General features: G+C 41.4%; 1 protein-coding gene across 2 annotated transcripts; it reads right to left on the bottom strand.

Moving 5' to 3' along the window:
• Positions 1-1,280: 1,280 nt before the first annotated feature.
• LOC113634066 (rho GTPase-activating protein SYDE1) lies at positions 1,281-22,630 on the bottom strand. Of its 2 annotated transcripts, XM_027132779.2 has the most exons (8): positions 22,395-22,625; positions 11,741-12,409; positions 9,915-10,844; positions 8,164-8,393; positions 6,364-6,490; positions 6,116-6,282; positions 5,596-5,866; positions 1,281-5,048 (listed from the first exon to the last, which is right to left on the bottom strand). In XM_027132779.2, exons 1-8 carry the CDS (start codon positions 22,477-22,479, stop codon positions 4,615-4,617), a joined length of 2,913 nt encoding a protein of 970 aa, XP_026988580.2. In that variant the 5' UTR covers positions 22,480-22,625; the 3' UTR covers positions 1,281-4,614. The 2 variants fall into 2 exon arrangements, with proteins under 2 accessions (XP_026988580.2, XP_047673460.1); XM_047817504.1 differs by lacking the exon at positions 11,741-12,409 and having other exon boundaries at positions 22,395-22,630.
• Between the last annotated feature and the right edge of the window lie 1,048 nt (positions 22,631-23,678).

Below are 23,678 nucleotides of genomic sequence, written 5' to 3' on the forward strand. Positions count from 1 at the left end.
GATACATCATTTGAATATGACCTCAATTAAAGTTGGAGTGTTTATAAAAGATAAAAATATAGAATTATGTTAGGAAAACACTTTATCCACAGATGCAAGTATTTAAGGGTTAAACCCCATTTCACGGGATGGAAAAAATGATTTGAAGTTATTTGCAAAATCCCTTGAATGGATGATGTACAGAAATACCCTGAAACTTCTTTCGGCTTTGGACTCATATATATTATTAGATTAAGACCTCCTTTTTTCTTTTTTTTCCCTTTTTCTCTGTTTGCTCGGTCTTTCTTTGAATGCTGTATCAACACGAAACACTGATTTATGATTGTTAAATATGCCTTAAATGTTTGTAGTTAAATAAAGTCTATTGTGCTATGGTTTCAAAACGGACATCACGTCTATTCTACATTTCTCCAAAATACATGCTGTGATTTATTCTTAAAAAAACAAAAACAAAAACAAAAACCCTGTTCTAATGCAGTGCAATTGTGAGTTATAGCTAACATGAGAAAGAGATGACCGACTTTTAGGAAGAGTTTCTGAGCCAACACGCCCAGTGGTCCTTCATGAAGCTAACCGTACGGATCCTTAAAACTGTTCAACAGAAAAGGCCACTGACATGTTCCTGGAAGTGTCAAATAATTAAATATAATTCTCTCTGATGATTGAAAGGATGATGAGAGGAAAAAAATACACTATAAAGAAAACTAAAAATACTGTACTGTTCTCTATATACGTCCTCTGTATACTTCAACAGCAAGTTAAACTCCTCAATCATCAACTTTACAGACACGCAATGTCCTTTTTTTGTAATTTAATGAGGGTAAAACTTAAAATAAGAAGAAAGTAAACAATATGAAGTACAGTTATCAAGAAACTTCCGTATGATCAATATCGGAGATGCATTCAAACAATACAAATTATGAATATACTTCAAAATAATCATATACAATTGAATGTAATATGATCAGTAACAATTTAACATACTGACGAAGCTACCAAAGACCAAGGATGAATGCAGATTGATATGGATTCTAGTTTTTATCATAACAAGAACAAGATGCATGAAAGGCACGGACTTTCTGGTTAGGCATCTGCTCAATCACGTGACAATGATAATAATATAAAACATTATCCACAGAACATCCAGTAGGGGGAGACAAACTACCAACTAATAATTTACATTAGTAGCTGTTAACTTTGGCAATGATTGTAACAGAACAAATACAGTCACAATGAATTTAACATCAGACTTAGCAAACAAAAACACACACTCCCAAATGTTGAATATAATACTGGTTTAATCATTATGACTTATAATACTGTGCTTTTACTTGTATTTGGTTAACACTGTAGGGTACTTAAAGGTACCAATTTAAGAGTTTTTACACTAGTACACAGAGGCATAATACACAAAAAAATAAGTGCTTGCTGTAAATGTGCAATACAAAATAATACTGTACAGTACAAACAAATAGAATAAAAATGATTACAGCGTTTTTGCATGATAAACAAAACCCCTGCTCGATAATGGCCTTCAATTCCATATGTCCTTTTTTTCTTTTTTATAATCTTTTTTTTTAATTAACTAAAATCACAGTCAGATAAATATATGTACCGTGCTCCAATGTTAAAGAAACAGTGCTACACCAGCAACGGCAACACCGTGTACTGCACTCGACCAAGTAAGCAGCGACGTCAAATAACCAAATGCGCAATACAGAAGTGCAAAACAACCATCAAATGTGTCTTTGGTCTGGAAGTTTTTAAAAAATAGTGTGTGTCCATCCTGATTAGCTGATCCACGTTGTGCTTGTTCTTGAGACTAAATGATCCTGCGTACGTGGATTCTTATTTTGCTCATTCTTTCTTCTTTCTTCAAAGTGAACTGTGCAAATTAAGTAAATAATCATTCTATTTGAAAACAGCTAATACTGATTATTACAGGAATCCAAACACCTCACTGGTAGCTGAAAGGTTAGGGGCGTCACTAGAGACCAAAATATTCAGAAGTCTTTGTGTTGGCTAATAGGCTTCATTTAAGTTAAAGAGAAGATTGTGTTTTCATTAAGGCATCAGTGAGGGCTATTTGGCACAGGAAACACATCAGCATGCTTATAAAACGTAATATTTCTGATCGCAGGAACAGAACGGGTAAAGCATCCCGAGCATTAACACCGGACCAGTAACAGAATGTCCCAGTGGAAAACTTTACACAATATTTGGCTCAAGTGCCGCTGGCAGGTCACACTGGATAGGAGGATTTATTTCAGGGGAAAGGAGACATGCATAAATAGGCACTGCACTGGCTTTCCCGCTGCTTTAAATCAATAGTCAGGGATTGAACGTCCAGATTTAGCCCTAACAATTTGTAGATAGCACAAATAAGTCAGTAACGAAGTGTACATTTTTTAAAGATTGTTTAGAATTTGTAATGCTGAAACAGAGCCCACGTGAAACTTCGTTTATTCGTGGAGATGACAGAAATCTCTCAGATCACTTTTTACTTTAGGAGGCAGCTGCAAAAGCGCTCAGAGATTTTTTTCCTTTCAGTTCCTACCCACTAGCTAAATCTGCAACTAGGGAGGGTGAAAGTTATCACCTACAGGGCTGTGTAGAAGGAAAGCAGTTAGCAGATTCAGATGAGTGAACCGATATTAACTTATCTTTTATTTCACAGCTGGAACTCCTGTCCAAGTCACGCTGTTGTACAAAATTAACCCACACCTCCTGACTAATCGGATTAGAGAATTCAACCATCTTCGTGGTATTAGGCTGTATGAATGATGGCAGACAGAGAGAACTTCGTCACTACCACACAGGGAGCGCAGCTAGTTTTACTCTTCTAACGTTCGATGTTTTGGCTTTACACTACATTTTATATTAACACGCTCGTGTTCTGAACGTGTTTCTTTGGTAACATGAGAACCTGAATTTATTTTTGTCTTATTTACTCCAAGAGAGAAAAAGATAGAGGGGCTGATGAAGGGATGACCGTTTACAGCTGCTATTATGTAAGCGATAATAAGAACTTGACTCTTGGATGTTTGATGATATTAATAGTACATGCAATTGTTACATACAACCCCTTAAATACATGGCAATTTACTGTAGTCTAAGGGAAATAAATCACGTATAATTATAACACTTATGAACAGTTATGCGGACAATCTCACAAATCTGCTCATGTTAACTATAGAAATAAATCTTTTGCTTCTCATAATTCCTGTTTAATACAATTCACTTATCCTGATAAATGAGGTTAAGATGTCTGACTACCGATCGAAAGGTTACGAGTTCAAATCCCAGGATCACTAAAGCTGCCATTGCTGGGCCCTTGAGCAAGGCCCTTGATCCTCAACTGCTCAGCTGTATAAATGAGATAAATGGAAGTCACTCTGGATAAGACCTCAAATGTGATCATCGCTACAAATCTGATTAAGACGAGTAACCTTATTAATGAGCTTTCCAAATGGACACCTGTCTAAGCAGCTGCCTCCTGAAGAGAACACGATACGACCGTCTACATTATCTTCGATTAATAATGCAGTTATGATGCTCTCAGGTCTTCCAATTTGTTCCAGCTTAAACAGAGCTAATGATTTGTGCTCTCTGGCAAGCGCTGCGTTAAGCTAATGTTTACTGCTCAGTCCGTAGATGAATCATGTGTGTTGTGTTTGATTAAGGAATGAAAACTAACCTCTGTGCTTTTGAAGATCTGACTTGCCCTACACACACACACACACACACACACACACACACACACACACACACACACAAACACACACCTGTCTGGCTTTCTATTAAATATAACTTCACACTTTACTAAAGCAGAAGAAGCTGCTTGTCGTCGACCTTCATCATTATAGCGCCCACATGAACGCCTGTATCTACAGTGCTTATTTCTAGCATCAGGTCTCTAATTATGTAATTATGTACAACCTCCAGGCTTGAATCCCTTTCACCAAACAGCCAAGACATGAAGGTGTCTGCAGCTCTCTTCTTCAGTTTTACTCCTGAATCTACAGTAAGGCTAATAAACTGGGAAAACTTACAGCCTCCAGGATAATATTCGATGGTATTAATTTTCATAAAATGGCATATTTTTAAAGAAGAAATAAAATGTGAACTGTATTATCATCCAAATCATCCGTCAGCATTGTAAAGCCTCCCATTTTTTGTGGCACACCTAAGAAGTGAGGCTGATGATTTTGCTGATGAAACAAGATGGCAGCTGCTACAACTGTTTTTAGCTCCGTCAGGTTGTCATTTTTCTAAAGATAAGTGTGCTGTAAAGTAAAAAGTTGATACGTATAATCATGACGGTCTGAAATTATTGCAATGTGAGGGCTTTTTTTTGCAGATTTTCACAGCACTAAACTGGAGCGTCCATTACTTAACTACATTAGCCTTGTAGGTTCAGAGCAAACACAATAGTAATAATAATAATAATAATAATAATAATAATATTCCAAGTTTAGAGGCGCATCATGTCTTGGCTGATGAACACAATCTGAGCTAATAATTGTGGCTCTAATCATAAGACATTTAAATTGTGTATTTCCTGCTGATTGCCTTCAGTGCACTGCAGATACGGGGTTTAGGTAGAGGCCGTGCTCAGAGGCAGAAGTTGATCTGTTTGGCGAGTTCACGCTCCAGATCTAATATTAGGTTATCAAAGTCTTTCAGACTCAGTCTGCATGTAAACGGCGCTTCAAAGTCCAGCGCGAAATCGTCCGTGTACACCCAGTCTTTTTTCTTCTCCTCGTCCTCGTCGCTCTCGCTGCCTGCCACCTCGTCATAATCAGCGTCGTTGTTGGTCAGAAAGTCCCGTCCACACACGCTCCAGTCACCGGCATAGCGGTTACATGGTGGGCTTTCCAGACGGCCACGCCCTCGACGTGACACGACCGCTACATCCTGGGGTAACGGCAGCTCCACGCGTAACAACGGGCGCTGACCATGAAGCTGTAGGGACTTCTGAGAGAGAGGAGGAGTCTCTTCATCCTCTGAACGGCAGGGTGACCGATCGCTCACTCTTCCTGTTGGGACTATAGTAGAAATTATTTGTTAAAGGACGGAAGCATTAAGAAGAAGAAAATCTAGTTATTTCCCACATTTGTAACTTGCTCTGACAGTTAGGAGTACAAGAGGTGAACATGATGAGAAGATAATTAAAGACATGAAATAAAACAATACAAACAAACAGAGCTGTAATGTATTTACTGTTCAAATTAAAATGTGTAGAATTATATTAACACACACACACAAACCACATTTTGTGCTTGATCTGCTGTACAAATTCTCCACAGCTGGAAAGAGAAGCTGGAAGTCCAGCTGTGTGCAAGACACATGAGGCATGTGGTAGAATGAAAAAGGCAGCCATTACTGCTGGCAGGCGTGAGGTATTTAAAGAATGCTTTAGCTAATAACCCTCAGGTCATTGACCAGGACTAAAAACAGACCACCAAGAAAAATGCAGTTGTGTGTGTGTGTGTGTGTGTGTAAGTATTTAAATTTAGGGTTATAGTCAAGGTATGATTTACGACTGTTTAGTTAAAGACTAAAGTGAAAGATGTTGAGCTGTCAATCACTCACTTGGCCAGAGCTGCAGCAGATAATGCAGAGCTTCGATGTGCCGCTTGAAGTCCACGGCGCTGGCCATTTCCATGCTCTGCTGTGTTAAGCTTCGTCCATGTCCCACAGGAGCTGATGGGAAAGCACCCAGTCCTGCTCCTTTCCACGAGTCCTGTGTTGGAGTGAGCAGAACAGGGCCGAAACACACAGCAAGGTTCTGGCATGTCATCAGATTACAGTCACTGAAGGAAGCCACCAGACTAAGATGATCCAACAGGAGAGACAGTGTGGCCTGGAGAGAGTGCGCATGTGAACACACAGAAACACACACAAACACACACCCACACCCGAGAGAGAGAGAGAGAGAGAGAGAGAGAGAGAGAAGAAACGTACAATCTGTAAATGCTGGTTCCTCAAACAGGTATGTATAGGTGTACTATGATTAAGCAGACAATATCATTTGGACACACACGCACACACGCGCTCGGTCGCATGCATACACATGCTCGGTAGCACAGACAGACAGAAAGTGATACAGTACCCTCTCTGGTTCAGGTAGACACTGCAGTAGGGTGACGGTGTTGTGTGATCTGTGTGTGTCGTCGCTCCTGCATGCTGGTCTCACACACATGGCCTCCAGCACTACCTCATACAGAGTCCGTGTGATGAGCGGTGAAGGCAGCTCACGCAGATAATCCTTCAGAATGCCTGCAGTCACAACAATCTGACATCACACAGAGGAACTTAAGCCCTGTGTGTGTGTTTGCCTGTGTGTGTGAGTGTTGTCACCTGTAATGACATTGATGTCAGGGTACAGCTCTTCATCCAGAGTGATGTTCGCGCTGTCCTTCTCAAACGCATCCCGCAGCTCCTTCTTAACAGCCGCAGAGCCACAGAGACGATACAAACCCACAACCTACACAACACACACACACACACACACACACACACACACACACACACTTTAAGTATACTTACATTACAAATCAGTGAGAAGAGTCAGGTCTTTTCATTATGAACAATGGACAGTGAGACATGTTTTTTGTGGGTCTCTAAGCAGGTGACATTTTGTGGTTTTGTGTATGTCCCATGCTAAAGAATCCAGTATGTCCCATGCTAAAGAATCCAGTATGTCCCATGCTAAAGAATCCAGTATGTCCCATGCTAAAGAATCCAGTATGTCCCATGCTATAGAATCCCGTATGTCCCATGCTATAGAATCCAGTATGTCCCATGCTATAGAATCCAGTATGTCCCATGCTATAGAATCCAGTATGTCCCATGCTATAGAATCCAGTATGTCCCATGCTATAGAATCCAGTATGTCCCATGCTATAGAATCCAGTATGTCCCATGCTATAGAATCCAGTATGTCCCATGCTATAGAATCCAGTATGTCCCATGCTATAGAATCCAGTATGTCCCATGCTAAAGAATCCAGTATGTCCCATGCTAAAGAATCCAGTATGTCCCATGCTAAAGAATCCAGTATGTCCCATGCTATAGAATCCAGTATGTCCCATGCTATAGAATCCAGTATGTCCCATGCTATAGAATCCAGTATGTCCCATGCTATAGAATCCAGTATGTCCCATGCTATAGAATCCAGTATGTCCCATGCTATAGAATCCAGTATGTCCCATGCTAAAGAATCCAGTATGTCCCATGCTAAAGAATCCAGTATGTCCCATGCTAAAGAATCCAGTATGTCCCATGCTAAAGAATCCAGTATGTCCCATGCTAAAGAATCCAGTATGTCCCATGCTAAAGAATGCAGTATGTCCCATGCTAAAGAATGCAGTATGTCCCATGGTAAAGAATGCAGTATGTCCCATGCTAAAGAATGCAGTATGTCCCATGCTAAAGAATGCAGTATGTCCCATGCTAAAGAATGCAGTATGTCCCATGCTATAGAATAGCAAAAGACGACTCAAGCATCTTGTAGTAAGAAAACTGTAAAATAAATTCCCCTTCAACAAAATTATTATAAATGTCAACAGTAATATTTTTTACTTATTACATCTTTCTATTCCTCAACTTTCCACCAACAAAACATTCGATTTAATTTGAAACTACTAACAGACTTTATGTGTTTGACTTATTGAAGTTTGGATTAAAGCCATTCAAAGTCAAAAGTTCAGTAGACCGGTGTGAGTTCGGTGCGAGCTCGGTGCGAGCTCAGTGCGAGATCAGTGTGAGATCAGTGTGAGCTCAGTGTGGTTTTCACTGTAGCTTCTGGCTACACTTTACAGACCCCACATTTATTTGTCTTGAGCTTTTAACAAAGCCCAAGTTGAATAGTATTGCCTTCAGTAGTTATGAAGTTACACTGTGATGAATGAGTGTTTAAACAGAGCTTGAACATTTTTCCAACACTTCACACATTTAATGTAGTCCATCATTAGTACATTATACTATTCAATATTTAATTATATTTTTAACTCAAACACACTGGAGTTGTTATATACAGTAAAATAAACAGTCCAGAAACATGCATACTGTAAGCATTTAATCATTTCATAACTAAACTAGAAAAATTGGAGTCAAATTAGACACAAATAAGAAATAATAATAAAAAAAAGTTTTTACCTTGAGTCCCCGCTTTTCGATCTCAGCCACACATTTCTGAATGATGAGAGGCACTTTGGAAACGCAGGCCTCTTTCTCCACCAGGTGGCGCAGCTCCACACCGAATACGGAGGGTGGAGGCAGCTCGCTGAGGCGCGGTGGTGGCGCCTCCCACTGCTCCAACAGAGTCAGCTTCACATACAGCAAACCCCTCGGCTCCAGCTTCACACACAGCTGCTGAGTCCGAGAGGCTGGAGGGAGAGAGAAAAGGGGAGGGGAGTAAAGATAAACAACCAGAAGGGCAGAAGGGGGCCAAAAACGAGGGAGCATAAACACAATAACAGTCCAGAGATCCAGTAAAATATCCCTTTCCTCTGTCACCCTGTAAATCTGAGTTAAGCACTAGCATGAAAAAACTGTAAATAAGAAGCCTGCAGCTCAACTGGAATAAAATGACACTATATACACACAAAATAATAATAATAATAATAATAATAATAATAATAATAATAATAATAATCTGAACGATAACCCTTGATTTCTTCCTATGAAGCTTGTGTTAATTTTGTGTTAGACAGATCCAATGTGTTGACCATGCACACACACATTCACACACTCACTCACACACTCACTCACACACTCACTCACACACTCACTCACACACTCACTCACACACTCACTCACACACTCACTCACACACTCACTCACACACTCACTCACACACTCACACACTCACTCTCCCTCACTCACTCACTCTCCCTCACTCACACACTCTCCCTCACTCACACACTCTCCCTCACTCACACACTCTCCCTCACTCACACACTCTCCCTCACTCACACACTCTCCCTCACTCACACACTCTCCCTCACTCACACACTCTCCCTCACTCACACACTCTCCCTCACTCACACACTCTCCCTCACTCACACACTCTCCCTCACTCACACACTCTCCCTCACTCACACACTCTCCCTCACTCTCACACACTCTCCCTCACTCTCACACACTCTCCCTCACTCTCACACACTCTCCCTCACTCTCACACACTCCCTCACTCTCACACACTCCCTCACTCTCACACACTCCCTCACTCTCACACACTCCCTCACTCACTCTCACACTCACTCACTCTCACACTCACTCACTCTCACACTCACTCACTCTCACACTCACTCACTCTCACACTCACTCACTCTCACACTCACTCACTCTCACACTCAATGTGTGTGTGTCTACAACTGGAGGGAAACGCAACCTTGCAGCACCAGGATCAGGCCTTTAACAGCTCTATTCTTAGACCACACTTTGCTTTAACAGCTTTGAGATTTTGATGCTGCATCACTTGTGAGTTGTTTTGCATAAACACGTGCATGAAAAATGAAATGATCATAATATACATTGTTAACTTTAACTGGATCCTGGGTCCTTATTCCACTCATTTGGTGCCTCGAGTTTAAAGTAATGGTAATTACGAGACACCGACTAATAATTATCAGGATTCCAACATGACGTACAGGCCCTGTTAAAGTCAGCTATCTTCCACAAATGATGAGATGTAAGCGCAAAACAAGTGAATGACGTAAGGAAGCTCTGCTTGTGAAAATGGTACGGAACACCAGTTTTCCGTGTTATACTGAGAATGCTGAAGCTTTAACTCTCATACCTCTGACTCAATAAAAATGCCATTACACAATAATAACCAATTAAATAAGCAAATAAATGAATGAATATGTGGCTAAGAATAAAATGTGTGCTCACAAATCTCTCACCTTTAAACAGAGGAGGGATTGCTACAGTGCCCAGGCAACATACCCGGTTGCGTGTTTGACCACCGGGGCCTGTGGCCCGATCCACATTGTTAGCATTTGGTGTGAGAACAATCAGCTTCAGCATGCGTGCTCTCTCCAGCTCCAGATTGAAGGTGTGGTTTAGTGGGAGTGACGACTCCTGGCAGTTGAGTAAAGCGGTGCGAGCTCGCGTCACTCCGTCCACCTGGATGGCACAGAAGATGTCTTTAGCGGTGCGAGATCGCACAAGTTCAGAGACACCAAGCAGATGAACCGTGAGGAGCCCTGACACTCTCTGGGCGCATTTTGGCTGCTCCGAGAGCGAGTAGTGCCTGAATGACCCGACCGCATCCTGCCACCCGCGGTGTGGAGGAGGTTGTGGAGACTCCTGTGTTTCTTGCCCTGATCCCTGAGACCCTTGAATCAAATCCTGTTTGGGCAAAAGCTCAGGGGAGTCGCCATCGCTAAGATATCCACCTTTGTTAGCAGAACGCATGCGTGACGATCGACGCGTCGGTCTCGCAGGAGCACTGGTGTCTAGATGGTACCTGCTGATGACATTGTTGGAGGATTCTTTACGTACGTTGGGGGGTGAGGCCTCTTCGGCACCCCCTGGTGCTTCACTGCCACCCCCTTGTCCTTGAAGGTGTCGCTGGTTACGTGAGGAGCGCAGGCTGAGCTTACGCCGCAGTTCTGGAAGCTTGCGCATCTTCATAGAGAGACGCCGTACTGTGCCGGGAGATTTAATCTTCTCCATCATGCTGCTGGTGCTTGTGGTTCCTCCTGAGATTTTCGTTTGTGCTCCTGAACCGCTAGCAGCCCCACTAGCAATTTCACTAACAGCACCGGCACCTCCGCTGCTGCCACCCGGATAATAATCATCAGGGTGAATGTGAGAGTGTGGAAGAACATCTGAGGAAAAATAATCCAAGAGAATATTACAAATGTTGGTTGATTAATTCAGCAATAAATTCACTCTCTTAGGGAGTAGCTCTTCTGTGCGATTGGTCCAGATGGATTAACCTTCGCACCCCACTTGAAATAACTATTTGGTGGAGGAGAAAGAATATATACAATGCACAGAGAAATGGATATCAGGACAAAATCAATGCCATATTGCACTGAAGCTGTTCTAACGGCTCACGGTGAACCGGCACCTTACTGAGACGTGTTTATGGGTTTTTTTTTTCTTCTTTAATTTGTCACTTTAAATCATTACATGATGCAGCCCATTCTTTTCAAGGGTGCCAATAATTACTGGATATAATCTCATTTCTCTCTTCTCTGTCGTCTCATGAAGGTATTTAGTGACTAATGACCGATACGGGAAGAAGTTAGTGTGTAAAAGAATTGAGTGAAGAATGCTTTACATAACAGTGTTAAATTGAAAAGAAAAAAAAATGAAATCCTTCCTTTTATACTGGAATAAACCTTCAAATGATTCATTCATTCAGAATTTGCATTTCACAGCAGAACTTACACAGGGCTACACAGTGAAGAACATCTCCCACAGACTATTAAAAGGCATGGAATGCAAATCGTTTCCTGTTACGCCGTGCATTGTGACTAATAAAGCCGATTGTGAAACCCTGAGAGAGAAAAACATCCACAAAATGAACAGAAGCCAACAGAGGAACTAGACATGCTCGTTGACATCGCTATGAAACTATGCAGGATAATTTATTAGAATTTCTATCTTAAGAAAAGCTGAACCAATGGATGATAAAATCACCAATTTGGAGAATCCATCTGCACTCTTTCCTTAGATCGCACTACTGGCCTCAAATTTACTCCAGCTCATTTCTCACCTTTCTGATCCTCTTGTGCATCCTCCATGTTTCTCCTTCTCCAAGGATCTTCAAGCACATCCTTCTCTTTCTCCCTCAGCTTCACTCCGCTGACCCGAGCGTCCTCTTCTTCTGGGATTGGGTTGTACCAAATGTTGCTCTCGTTCACAGTCGTGTGTTTTCGCTCTGTGAGGCAGACTGTGTAGGCTTCATCTGGAGCCTGGGTCTTTCCTGAAGACAGCACCCAAGCTCTGCTACTCCTCTCCAGGTGCTGGAGGTACACTCCCTGCCCAGAGTGCTTACCCATGCCCAAGGAGGTGCAGTACTCAGTGACCGGAGGCATTACTAACTCTGGAAGTCCTGCGTCAACCGTATCTGCCCCGTCGGCCGTGTCGGCTTTCTGGCAAGCTCTGGGGTAGGTTCCGTCTTTATGTAGATCTTTCCATCTCCAATCGAACCCATTCTCTCTGAAAGAGGCCTGTTTGGAAGCCTGGGCTTTGCCTGTGCAGCTTTCCTGAGACGCCAAGCTCAGTTTTGAGAGCTGCTCGACATCCCGAGAGACGGATGAGAGTTTGGCCCAGTTCAGTTTTTTGGACACTGTGATTTGTGTGTGTCTGGTGCATTCCTCTTCTATCTCCGTCACCGAGGACGACGAAGAGCTGTGGACGAGCTCCGTCTTCCTCGGTCCATCTGAGAGAGAGGAAACAAACCGTCTATTAGACCGTGTATTACACCTTATTTGGTACTCAGGTATTTTGTTTGACCGGAGTGACTAAGCGCAGAAAGAACGGCTTGTTGGAACGGCGCAAAGCCGAAGTCACCGAAACCGGGAGTGATTTATTTAATGACTAATCCACATGATGCCTGAGACGGCCATTAACCTCTAGAAAATGTAGTCGGAGAGCATTCTTCTCCAAAAATAACATTTCTGACAAGATTTTTTCTGCTGATGCACTGCAGGACATACCAGAGCCCAAAAGTGACAGGGAAAGAGACCAGGGGGAGAAAAAAGACCAATCGCAGTCATGGAGATGGCAGAAGTTTTACTCCCCCCCTCCTCTCTTTCTGGCGCTACCCCCTCCTTTTCTCCCTCACATCCTGCACATCTGGAATTCTCTCCCCTCTGCTTTCTTTCTTTCTTTCTTTCAGCTTAACAGATCACCATGACAGGGAATATCTTATTCAGCTCCCTGATCTGGGATAAAACCTGTGTGAAGGTTTCAGTCGAAAGCGCTTGAAGTTTTAATGACACTTTTTAACTGAAGTGACAGAAACGATCGGAAACGAATCTACGGCCGAAACGTTAAACTGCTTCCACTGAAACACAACACACACGGTTGTCCTTTTATTAGGTTCCCTGACTAAATATGTATCAGCTGTATGATTACTGATGCGGTACATCAGGTGCCCTATAGTGTGTCATCCCACCTGTAAGTCATGAACAGGAAAGGACCGCCGCTGACCAGAGATCAGCTGGACGATTCCAGCACACAGGACAGCTATCAGCTGGAGTGATGAACATTAACATGCGCTTCCTGGAAAACAAGTAACGCCAACTATCACAGCATTTTAAATGGATCCTGATGCTATCTCACCAAACAGACCCTCCTGTGCATACTTGAGCTCACAGAAGCACAGGATCGGTTAGTGTCATGCTGACTGACAAGGAGACAGGAACATCGCTCCCTCCCACCCAGACAGACAGGCCATGGAAGGCTGTTGCATCATCAGGATTTATACTCTTCTATAACTAACGTAATGAGGCACTAGGGTTGGTTATTCTCTCTAATATACAGATCAATTCAGGCCCTGTTAAGTCGAATAGTTTTTTTCCCCAAAAGTCAATCTCTTCTGTGGTCAGTGAATCTTATAAGCAATTCTTCCCTTGATGTCAAGTAATCGTTCCACTGCTGCATTAGAGTTATTGCTCATTGCTTGAGTGGGAGAGCTGATAAATTGTTAAATCAAGTAACACAAGTAGATCTTCAGCACGAACCATCACAGGTTCATCAGCTTGTTTACGAACACATGCACACGCGCGCACACACGCGTGGACACACACACACACGATACAGCTTTACAAGACCTGATAACTTCCTGCAGCATATGAACAGGTAGATATATAACTGGGAGACATGAAACACAAGGAAAGATAACAGGCAACAAAAAAGAAAGCTAATGACAGACAGAAAGGAGAGAGATACGGAGAGTCTGTGTAGAGAAGAAAGGAATTATCAGGAACAAACAAGAAAATAACTGAAAGGAACTAAGGAAAAAAGAAAAGCAACAGAAACAGAAAAAAGTAAAAAAAGATGGAAAAGGGAGGCAAAGTGAGACACACACACACACACACACTCGTCAATATAATGCTAAACAAGCAGCTGTTGTGCAGCCTAGAGCTCATCAATGAACAGTCTGTTCTCTCACACACACACACACACACACAGTTAACCCTATTCACTATTCATTTCTGTGTCCCAAAATACTCACACACATACACACACACGGTTCAGAGGTTCAGTTTCCCATGTACACCACGGATGCTGAGAGAAAGACACACACACATACACACGCACGCACGCGCTTAATCAAGCTAATGTCTCATGAGTGCATCTTTAAACATAGGAGTCATTACATACTCACACACACACACACACACACACCTACACCTCCCCATCCGTACAATACACAGCTCTGAGGCACAAAGTGGAACGGAGAGGTTCTGATGTGAGCACAGTGACCGTATTGTACATGTAAACTTTACAGGAAAAAGTTCAGTAAACATTTTAAAAATCACAGATTTTCCTGTCAATCATTTCCTTCTTCACTTTTAATAAACTTTATTAAACCAAAATCTTTTTCTAACACTAAACAGACCCATATGTTCATATAATCATTTCGGACAACATTGCTGAACTACAGAGACGGTCCAGAAACGAGCTCGGAAACCAAACACTGACCGAGTGAACGGGATCTCTAAAGGAATTATCGGAAGGAATAAAGCACTTTGAGAGCTCCGTCGTTCCTCTAATACCACAGTGAAGTTTCTATAAACCTACGCTCACCGTCCACTTTAATAGGAACACACGAACTCATGCGCATTTATGCAGTTATCTAACCAGCCAGAAATAAGGCAGTGTTCTGGGAAGGGGGCATTTAGGGGCAGAATTAAATAAACGCCTGTCCTCTGAGAGTTCATAACTGGCCGAGTCTGTTAGTAGTACAGCACGTGTCATTCCTGGAAAAGGAAATCCCATAATACTGTTCAGAGCACGAGAGCTTGATGAAAGCCACGAAAGATAAACAGACATAAAGATAGTTACATGATTATGGAGATGTTAAGTTCATCACTTCATCCTGAAAGAATATTCAATAAATTGTGACACTGAACCGAATCCTGACTAAAAACAATGCGACCGAACAGAGATCTCTTGACCGATCCCTTTCGGCTGATGTCGTGTTCGTACGTATTTGACGTGCCGAGGTGTATAACCATGAGTGTGTGTTTCCCTGAACTGAAAGCTCTTATTTAATCCCAGCTGCGTCGTGCCGGGTTCGGCAGCCTGTCAAAGACGGGGTGGAAAAGTTTGCTGAGAAAAATGCATGCCTCGAACAACCCGTTAAGTGTTTTCCCAAAAAAATACCAGCCTTAATGCCCCCACCCCTACACTCACACACACACACACATAATTTGAGACATCCTGTGAGAAAGCAGCACTGTTCTCAACCTCTTTGCTGCAAATCAAAAATAATTATCACTCCACAGTAAACTTTTCCATGCAACAGAAAAATTTTCTCCAGACATTTATTCCATCATTTGTCACATATTTTCCATAGCCATGTACCCGAGAGTCGAACGTTTGCATGATGTTACACCGTATTCATCTACGTCTGACTAATTGGCTGGCGTTTTTAAACAGCTAGGTGCTCAGTGTTCGCTAGTTTTCGTTAGCTGGCTACGTCGGCATTCAGCAAGTGAAGTATTCTTTTTTCCTTTTTAAAATTTATCATTCTTTTATTTAAAGGTGGGGTCTCCGTTGTTTGGAAGCCAATGTTGACATTTGAAATCACCAAAACAAACATGCCCCTAACCCAAATGGGTCCCACCCCTGTATCGATAGCTCCGCCCACAGATACATACCCAGACAACTAATAGAAAGAAATGTGTCTTTATCATAGCTGAAGGGAAGAACAATACGATTGCAGATAAACAAACAAGCAAAAATGACACACAAACAATCATGTAAAGGACAAAGGCATATATTAGTTCTGTGTAACAAAGCAAAACCAACATTACTCGCCTAACGAGAAGGAAAAAGCGCCTCGGCGTCTTAAGTAAAGTTGAGTTTCCCGAGTCAATAACTCCTGAGCTAAACGCTGTTACTACACAAAACGCGGTTGTAGCTGCCTCTCTACATTACTACGATAGAAAAGTGGTGTTATTTGTGCAGTAACAGCGTTTAGCTCAGGAGTTACTGACTCGAGAAACTCCAATCTGTGAATGTGTCCAACTTCCTGCTCCTTCAGTTCTCTCCAGCGCTGGAAAGCTAATCCTATATTAACACGTCCTACTTCTTGCCTTATCGTAAGCCTTTCTTCGCTTTCTTTCTTTGTTTTTATCCTCCATGTCAATGCTAAAACCGCTTTCTGCTAATGTCACACATGTGCACTGAACACTCTCTCTGCCCATATTGACAAGACACGCCCCTTTCTGCTCATTGGCTACACGTTAGTTTTGTTTTTGTTTAGTTTGTCGGCCCGACGCAGTTTTCTGAAGCCACTCTCAAACAACTGAGACCCCACCTTTAAAGCAAGCTGACTAACATGATATCGTCGTGTGCACACCGGTCACCATCTCCTTGACTAGCATTTTTATACAGCTTTAGCTCTTGCATATAAAAACAAGCTCGATGTGACGATTTGAGTTCCTTTAAAACGTGGAGATCTTTTTGCGGTTACGTTTTCCTTTTGTCTTTGGAGCATTTAGATTCGGTTACAGTCTCTCTGATCAGACGATAGGAATTAAAACAGGTGCACTTGGACTTAAACGTTGAGCTTGTTCTCTTGTTCCTCTTTTATACAGCAGAGATTTTGCTGACAGATAAAAACGACCTTTAATGTTGGTATCATTTCTTATAGTTTAATACTGTAGCGTGTTGAGTTTGCTGGTTCACGCGATAAGATCGAACCACGATAACGTACGATTCCTGTCGGCTTGCGTTAGCTCTGCTGTGTGTGTTTAACAGCACTGTACATTTCTCACTTCTACTGCAGAAAAAAAACAAGATAAATATGTTTTTCTGAAGTCCAGATTAAACTGTGGTCTCTTTCCCTTGGTACACATGACTTTCCCATAATGCAATTCTCTGGAAAGATTGTGTGTGCCTGTAAAAAGCACAAGAGTTTCCCTAAAAGTCATTAGTGAAAACTCTGCCTCGGGTTCAGTCTTTTATTGCCTCTTTTTCTTCTTCACTCCGCAGTTCCTCAAGTTATATTCCACTCATGCTCTCCCAATTCCCTCCCTTCCTCTTCTTCTTTCTCCCTGTCTAACCCCTCCCTCCTTCATCTTCTCCTTCCTCCTCCCTCCCTTATCTTCTTCTTCCTCCTCTCTCCCTCTTCTCCTTCTTCTTCCTCTCTCCCTCATCATCATCTCCTTCTTCCCTCCCTCTCTTCTTCTCCTTCTTCCCTCCCTCTCTCTTCTTCCTCCCTGTCTAACCCCTCCCTCCTTCATCTTCTCCTTCCTCCTCCCTCCCTTATCTTCTTCTTCCTCCTCTCTCCCTCTTCTCCTTCTTCTTCCTCTCTCCCTCATCATCATCTCCTTCTTCCCTCCCTCTCTTCTTCTCCTTCTTCCCTCCCTCTCTCTTCTTCTCCCCCACTCTCTTCTTCTCCTTCTTCTCCCCCACTCTCTTCTTCTCCTTCTTCTCTCCCTCTCTCTTCTTCTCCTTCTTCTCTCCCTCTCTCTTCTTCTCTCCCTCTCTTCTTCTCCTTCTTCTCTCCCTCTCTCTTCTTCTCCCCCACTCTCTTCTTCTCCTTCTTCTCCCCCACTCTCTTCTTCTCCTTCTTCTCTCCCTCTCTCTTCTTCTCCTTCTCTCCCTCTCTCTTCTCCTCTCCCTCTCTCTTCTTCTCCTTCTCCTCTCCCTCTCTCTTCTTCTCCTTCTCCTCTCCCTCTCTCTTCTTCTCCTTCTTCCTCCCTCCCTCTTCTTCTCCTTCTTCTTCTTCCTCCCTCCCTCTTCTTCTCCTTTTTCCCCCTCCCTCCCTCATGTCTATCCATCCTCACATCCCGCACACGCAGAGGGGGGAAACTCCACTGTAAACATCTGCGTGTCCCACTTTGAACTGTCCTGGTTTGTTTATTTGGAGAAGTTAAGTTATCACGCCACAGCAGAGACAGTAACCGAGACACTTGGAACAGATTAGCGTCATCATTTACAGGTTAACTGCTGACAGACCGCTGGATTCTCCCCGTCTCTTTCTTTACCCACATCAGGCGAAACACATGCACTTATACACATCTGTAAGACGAGCGAGTAAATGCATCGTCCCTGATTACACGTCAACACGTACGTAAGCCGTCTGTCCTCTCACGAATGTGTACAATAACGTGTAGAATCATTCTCTCCACAAGAATAGCTATGTTAATGACAGCAGCCTCATTAATAACAGATAAAAATAAACACATCCTTTTATTTCCTTCTACGTCTACAGTAACGGTGTGAAGAGTTGAGCTAAGCTGCTATCAGGAAGTCCAGGAAAAGGAAGAGGAAAAAAAAAAAGAGGATTGAGAATATAAATAGGCTAATCTTCATCACACGGACAGGATGCAGAGCCGGAGGAAGCCCGGCCTTGTAACTAATAAAATCCTTATTAATGATGATCCTGAAGCTGCTGTGCAACAGATCAGACACTTCTGTATTGTTCTCAAGGAGTTTTGGAGAATGTGTCCTTAGTGTTTTTATACAGAGAGACAAACAAATGCCGTACAGTAAGACAGGAGGATTCAAAGGAGACAAAATTTACATGAAAACTGAGTCCATCCTTAAAAATATTTTGGTTTGCAGTAACAGTGAAAAAAAAAGGGTCAGTAGGTAGGTCTATATATTTTTTTTCAAGTTTCAATGAAAAAAAAAAAAAAAAAAAAAAAAAAGTACAATTTTGGTGATGGTGATTACGTGACGTCACTGACTGGGTCTTCAACCCGTGCCTTCCGTCGCATCATTGCAAACCTCATTTTGATGCTGGACAGTTTTTCCTGAACTTCGTGCCAAGTTAAAGAGGCGTCGAGCTGTTTTAATGAATTTTTTAGATGTATTATAGTGCCAGAACCCGTATGACTTTGAACGGTGACCGCGAACATTTTGTTTACTACAGCCGCAGCCATCATTACCGAGCGTGAACCGTTGACTCTGACAGTGAATGAGAGAGAATGAGACGAAGCGAACGCACAGGCCATAGTGTGATATCCGGTAACCAATAGTGTAAACATACATGACGTCACGGGTTTTTATTTAAAAGAAAGAACGTAGCCTTCGTTTGTATGTAGTCCTAGGCAACTTATATAGTTACAATACTTACTAAAATATAATTATTATTATTTTATTGCTTTTGTATTAGTTGTTTGAAGAGTAAAAATAAATAAATAATTGGTCGGTCTTAACGCAAATTTACAACCAGCAAGTCGGTCGGACAACAAAAAAAAAAAATAGTTAAGAGGATTTACTTTTAAAGTTTAATAGAGATGCTGTGATTTGATGTCATCTGCTGAACTTGGGGTCGAGGAGACAGTCATAATTAACCAAACATGATTAAACATAACTGATGTTGAAAACTGTGCGAATACAAAAATATTGAAAAAACTTGGAAAAATGAACGAAAGATAGGAAAGAGAAAGAGAGTAAACAGAAAGAGAGCCCTGTTTCTTCAGCCTCACGTGGCTCACAGATGCTTAAGATAAAGAGTTCTATTGACAGTCATTACAGAAAGCGCACTCACACACGCACTCACACACGCACTCACACACATGCGCGCGCAAAGGCTTTAACTATACGAAATGCACTCTGTGAGGAAAATGAAGACATCTCCATAACAGCCATGACAGTGCAGCTGGGAAGCATACTTCTCTCCATCTCTCACTTAATCCCTCTCTCTCTCTCTCTCTCACACACACACACACACACACACACACACACACACACACACACACACACACACGACTGTAAGATTAGACATAAGATAAACCATAAGATTACAGTCTGGACTGTAAGATTAGACATATATTAATCATAAGGCATCAGAGGAATTTACAATCTCATGCTCCTCTCACACACTTATTACATCAGAACCTCTCACACACTCACTCTGTCAGACTCTCTATCACACACAACCTCTCTTTCTTTCATACACACACACACACACACACACACCAAAAACCTCTCACCCCTTTCCCGACCACATACCTCACACTGTGTCATCAGAAATGACGACAAACTCTCCAACACACACTCACACTAGGAACCGAAGTGGCATGGTGTTTATGTGCACGCGCACGCACACACACACACACACACACACACACACACACACACACACACACACTAATGAGAGCTGCCAGCAAACTACTTTCCCTATTTTAGACATTGTAAGAGAGAGAGAGAGAGAGAGAGAGAGAGAGAGAGAGAGAGAGAGAGAGAGAGAGAGAGAGAGAGACTTCATTAATTTACATACTATCAGTAAGCAGTGCATCAATTTACAATGTTTACTTGAAGCATGTTTTTCATATTTTTATAGAACTCTCAATGTCGGCTGAACAGAACAACACCATCGTAAAAACGTGCAGTGATGCTACAGATACATACAATTTACAACATCTTAAAAAGACTCTTATCCCTTTTAAATGATCCCTATAACGTTGTTAGTACTGATGTGTTCGCAGTAACAGTAGTGTGTGTGTCTTTAATTCTGCAGTGACTCTGAGTACAAACTCCTGTCCGAGCGCCTTACGGACACAGCAGGAAGGCCTTCAAAACCCTGATAATCACCTCTTTTCTTTATTAATTATAAAACACTATCTCTAGCTAGTATTGGAATTCTGTTTTGTTCATTTTTTTAAGACCTAATATTAATGACAGTTTAGGTAATATTTGTTCAGCCAATCACAGGCATGATTATATAACATCACTACAAGAGTTTATCCGTCACTCCTAGTGGTAGACATCTTGGTAGCTTCTTGTTTGACGCACACAGCAACATTAACTGTCCAAAAACAAAAAAACTTACAGATTCATCTTATCTAATAATTATTGCTGAAGAGGGTTTTAGACATGAAAGCTTCCTACAGCGCTGTCTCGATCACCTACAAGTATTACACTTAAACAGGATACTTTATCCGACTTATTCGCCGATCGAATTTAGCTTGGACGCAAGGAAAAGCAGCACCACCAAATCATGGGGTGTTTAAACACAACAGATCCGCCGTGACATCAGACGTCTGATCACTTACAGCAGCCTACAGAAGTAAATTTACTCCTGTAGAGTTAGATTTAGTTTCAAGGTAGGAGTTAATTGCAGGTTATCACCCAGACCTCTGTCCTACAGCTGGGACACCATATGGCGTAAGCTCACCAGAAACATCAATACAGTCCAACTGCGGTCATGTGTGTCAGGGCTTCAGGACAGTTTGCTGACGATCCTGCTCGAACAAACACTTTATTCAACACCGGACATGACTCCGTCCTCCCCCCTTCTGTCGTTCTCTCTACACCAAACAACCTAGACAACACCATCAGCTGAGGAGGCAGATCATGTAGATAAGGAAAACTTTAAACTCAAGGTTTTAACACTAGAGGTGAAAAACCCTGATCTTGCACATAAGGATCAGTTTGATCAGCAAAATGAGGTGGATGTTCACAGTACATACAGGATCCTGGATAAACTCTTCAGGATCACCAGGCAGCAGACACAGACACTGTAGGGTCAAAGACCCAAAATAAAAGCAGAAACAACTCTGACCGTATTGCTCAATTATTAATCTAGTGTTTCCTATTCCAAGGGTCAGTAAAACTCATTCCCCTCATTATCAGTTTCCTGACTTGTTTTATTCTATTTTCAGATCCATTTTTACTCGTGTACGGCATCACCTTATACTTATCTCCGTATTAAACTGAATTTCAGTGTTACAGAAATACTCTTGTGCATTATATTACATTAACTTTTAGAATCATTTCTATAAAAACCCTCAACCAGCATTAAGCTCAGATGCAGACGGAGGTCAGACAACCTTTTCAACCAGCCTGTGATTTACATTTCTGTCATTTAGCAGACACCTTCATCCAGTGGACGTGGGATTCGAACTCATTATTAACATTTATGTGTATTTAAGTGAAATTGAAGCATATCAATAGTTAAGCTATTTCAACGTCTAAGCTGTTTCTTGCTGAAGTTTCAGGAGGATCCTGAGCGTCAAAATAGCAAACAAACTCAGCACCGAAATACTAAAAATGAAAAGAATCAAGTGTTGCTCAGATAGACTCGGTTCACGTATCGACTCCACTCTCATGCATCCTTCAGCCCTCAGAAACGAATCAAACATCAACACTTTCATCCTTATTATTATTTACTGCATGTTTTTTCTGCTTTATCATTCACACACAAGTATAAAGAGACAAAAGAAGAGGATTACCATTGAGTCTGGGGTCAGTTTTACGACGGGATCTGTCTTTACCCCTCAGTTTGGACAAGGTCCTCTTCAGTAAAGGCTCAGCCATTCCCACAGATAGTCACACTGATATTACAAAAACAACTGATAAACGCTTTTCAGTTATATTTCCCTCAGCATGTTCTTCCTCAGACACGGCGGCTGCATCGTTGCGCCGCTATGAGCAGCTTTCACAGGAAATGAATTCCACAGATTCTTTCCCAAACTAGTTTTTTTGGCCTCGCCTCTGATTGGACCATAAAAAAAAAGCCCCGAGTGCTTCTGGGAAATGAAGTTCACGGTTGCTAAGCGGCTTACATGGCTAACGACTACTTAGCCTGTGTATGCTAATGGATTTGTTGGACAAAAAATGTCATTGTTTATTATATAACATTTTATTTAACCATTTGGATTAGTTTTATTATCCGCTTGATTATGTGTTTTTCACTTGTTAACGGTGAATTTGGATAGAAACCGGTTGCTGTTTAACTTTAAATAAAGTTAGCTTAGCCTAAATGTCATTAAATAAAGTTAGCTTTAAACAAATGTCATTAAATAAAGTTAGATTAGCATTAATGTAATTAAATACATTTAACTAAGCATTAATGTCATTAAATAAATTTATCTTAGCATTAATGTCATTAAATAATGTAAGCTTAGCGTAAATGTCATTAAATAAAGTTAGCTAAGCCTAAATGTCATTAAATTAAGTTAGCTTAGCATAAATGTCATTAAATAAAGTTAGCTAAGCCTAAATGTCATTAAATAAAGTTAGCTAAGCCTAAATGTCATTAAATAATGTTAGCTTAGCCTAAATGTCATTAAATAAAGTTAGCTAAGCTTAAATGTCATTAAATAAAGTTAGCTTAGCATAAATGTCATTAAATAAAGTTAGCTAAGCCTAAATGTGATCAAATAATGTTAGCTTAGCATAAATGTCATTAAATGATGTTAGCTTAGCATAAATGTCATTAAATAATGTTTGCTTAGCCTAAATGTCATTAAATAAAGTTAGATTTGAACAAATGTCATTAAATAAAGTTAGATTAGCATTAATGTCATTAAAATAAATTTAGCTTAGCATTAATGTCATTAAATAAAGTTAGCTAAGCCTAAATGTCATTAAATAAAGTTACCTTTGAACAAATGTCATTTAATAAAGCTTTTTTAGTAAAGCTTAGCATTAATGTCATTAAATAAATTTAGCTTAGCATAAATGAGGCATTAAGTAAAGGCTTGTTATATGTCAGAAATCACAAGAATAACTTG

The sequence above is a fragment of the Tachysurus fulvidraco genome, chromosome 8 (genome assembly GCF_022655615.1).
Source record: "Tachysurus fulvidraco isolate hzauxx_2018 chromosome 8, HZAU_PFXX_2.0, whole genome shotgun sequence".
NCBI lineage: Eukaryota > Metazoa > Chordata > Actinopteri > Siluriformes > Bagridae > Tachysurus > Tachysurus fulvidraco.

What these genes read in the sequence shown, in the direction of transcription:
- LOC113634066 (XM_027132779.2), bottom strand. Translation starts at nt 22,479, where the DNA reads ATGGCTGAGCCTTTACTGAAGAGGACCTTGTCCAAACTGAGGGGTAAA. An exon ending in TCGAAAAGCGGGGACTCAAG is followed by an intron (nt 6,491 to 8,163) that starts GTAAAAACTTTT and finishes TGTGTTGTGTAG; the next exon opens with GTTGTGGGTTTGTATCGTCT. An exon ending in GTCTACCTGAACCAGAGAGG is followed by an intron (nt 5,867 to 6,115) that starts GTACTGTATCAC and finishes CACTCTCTCCAG; the next exon opens with GCCACACTGTCTCTCCTGTT.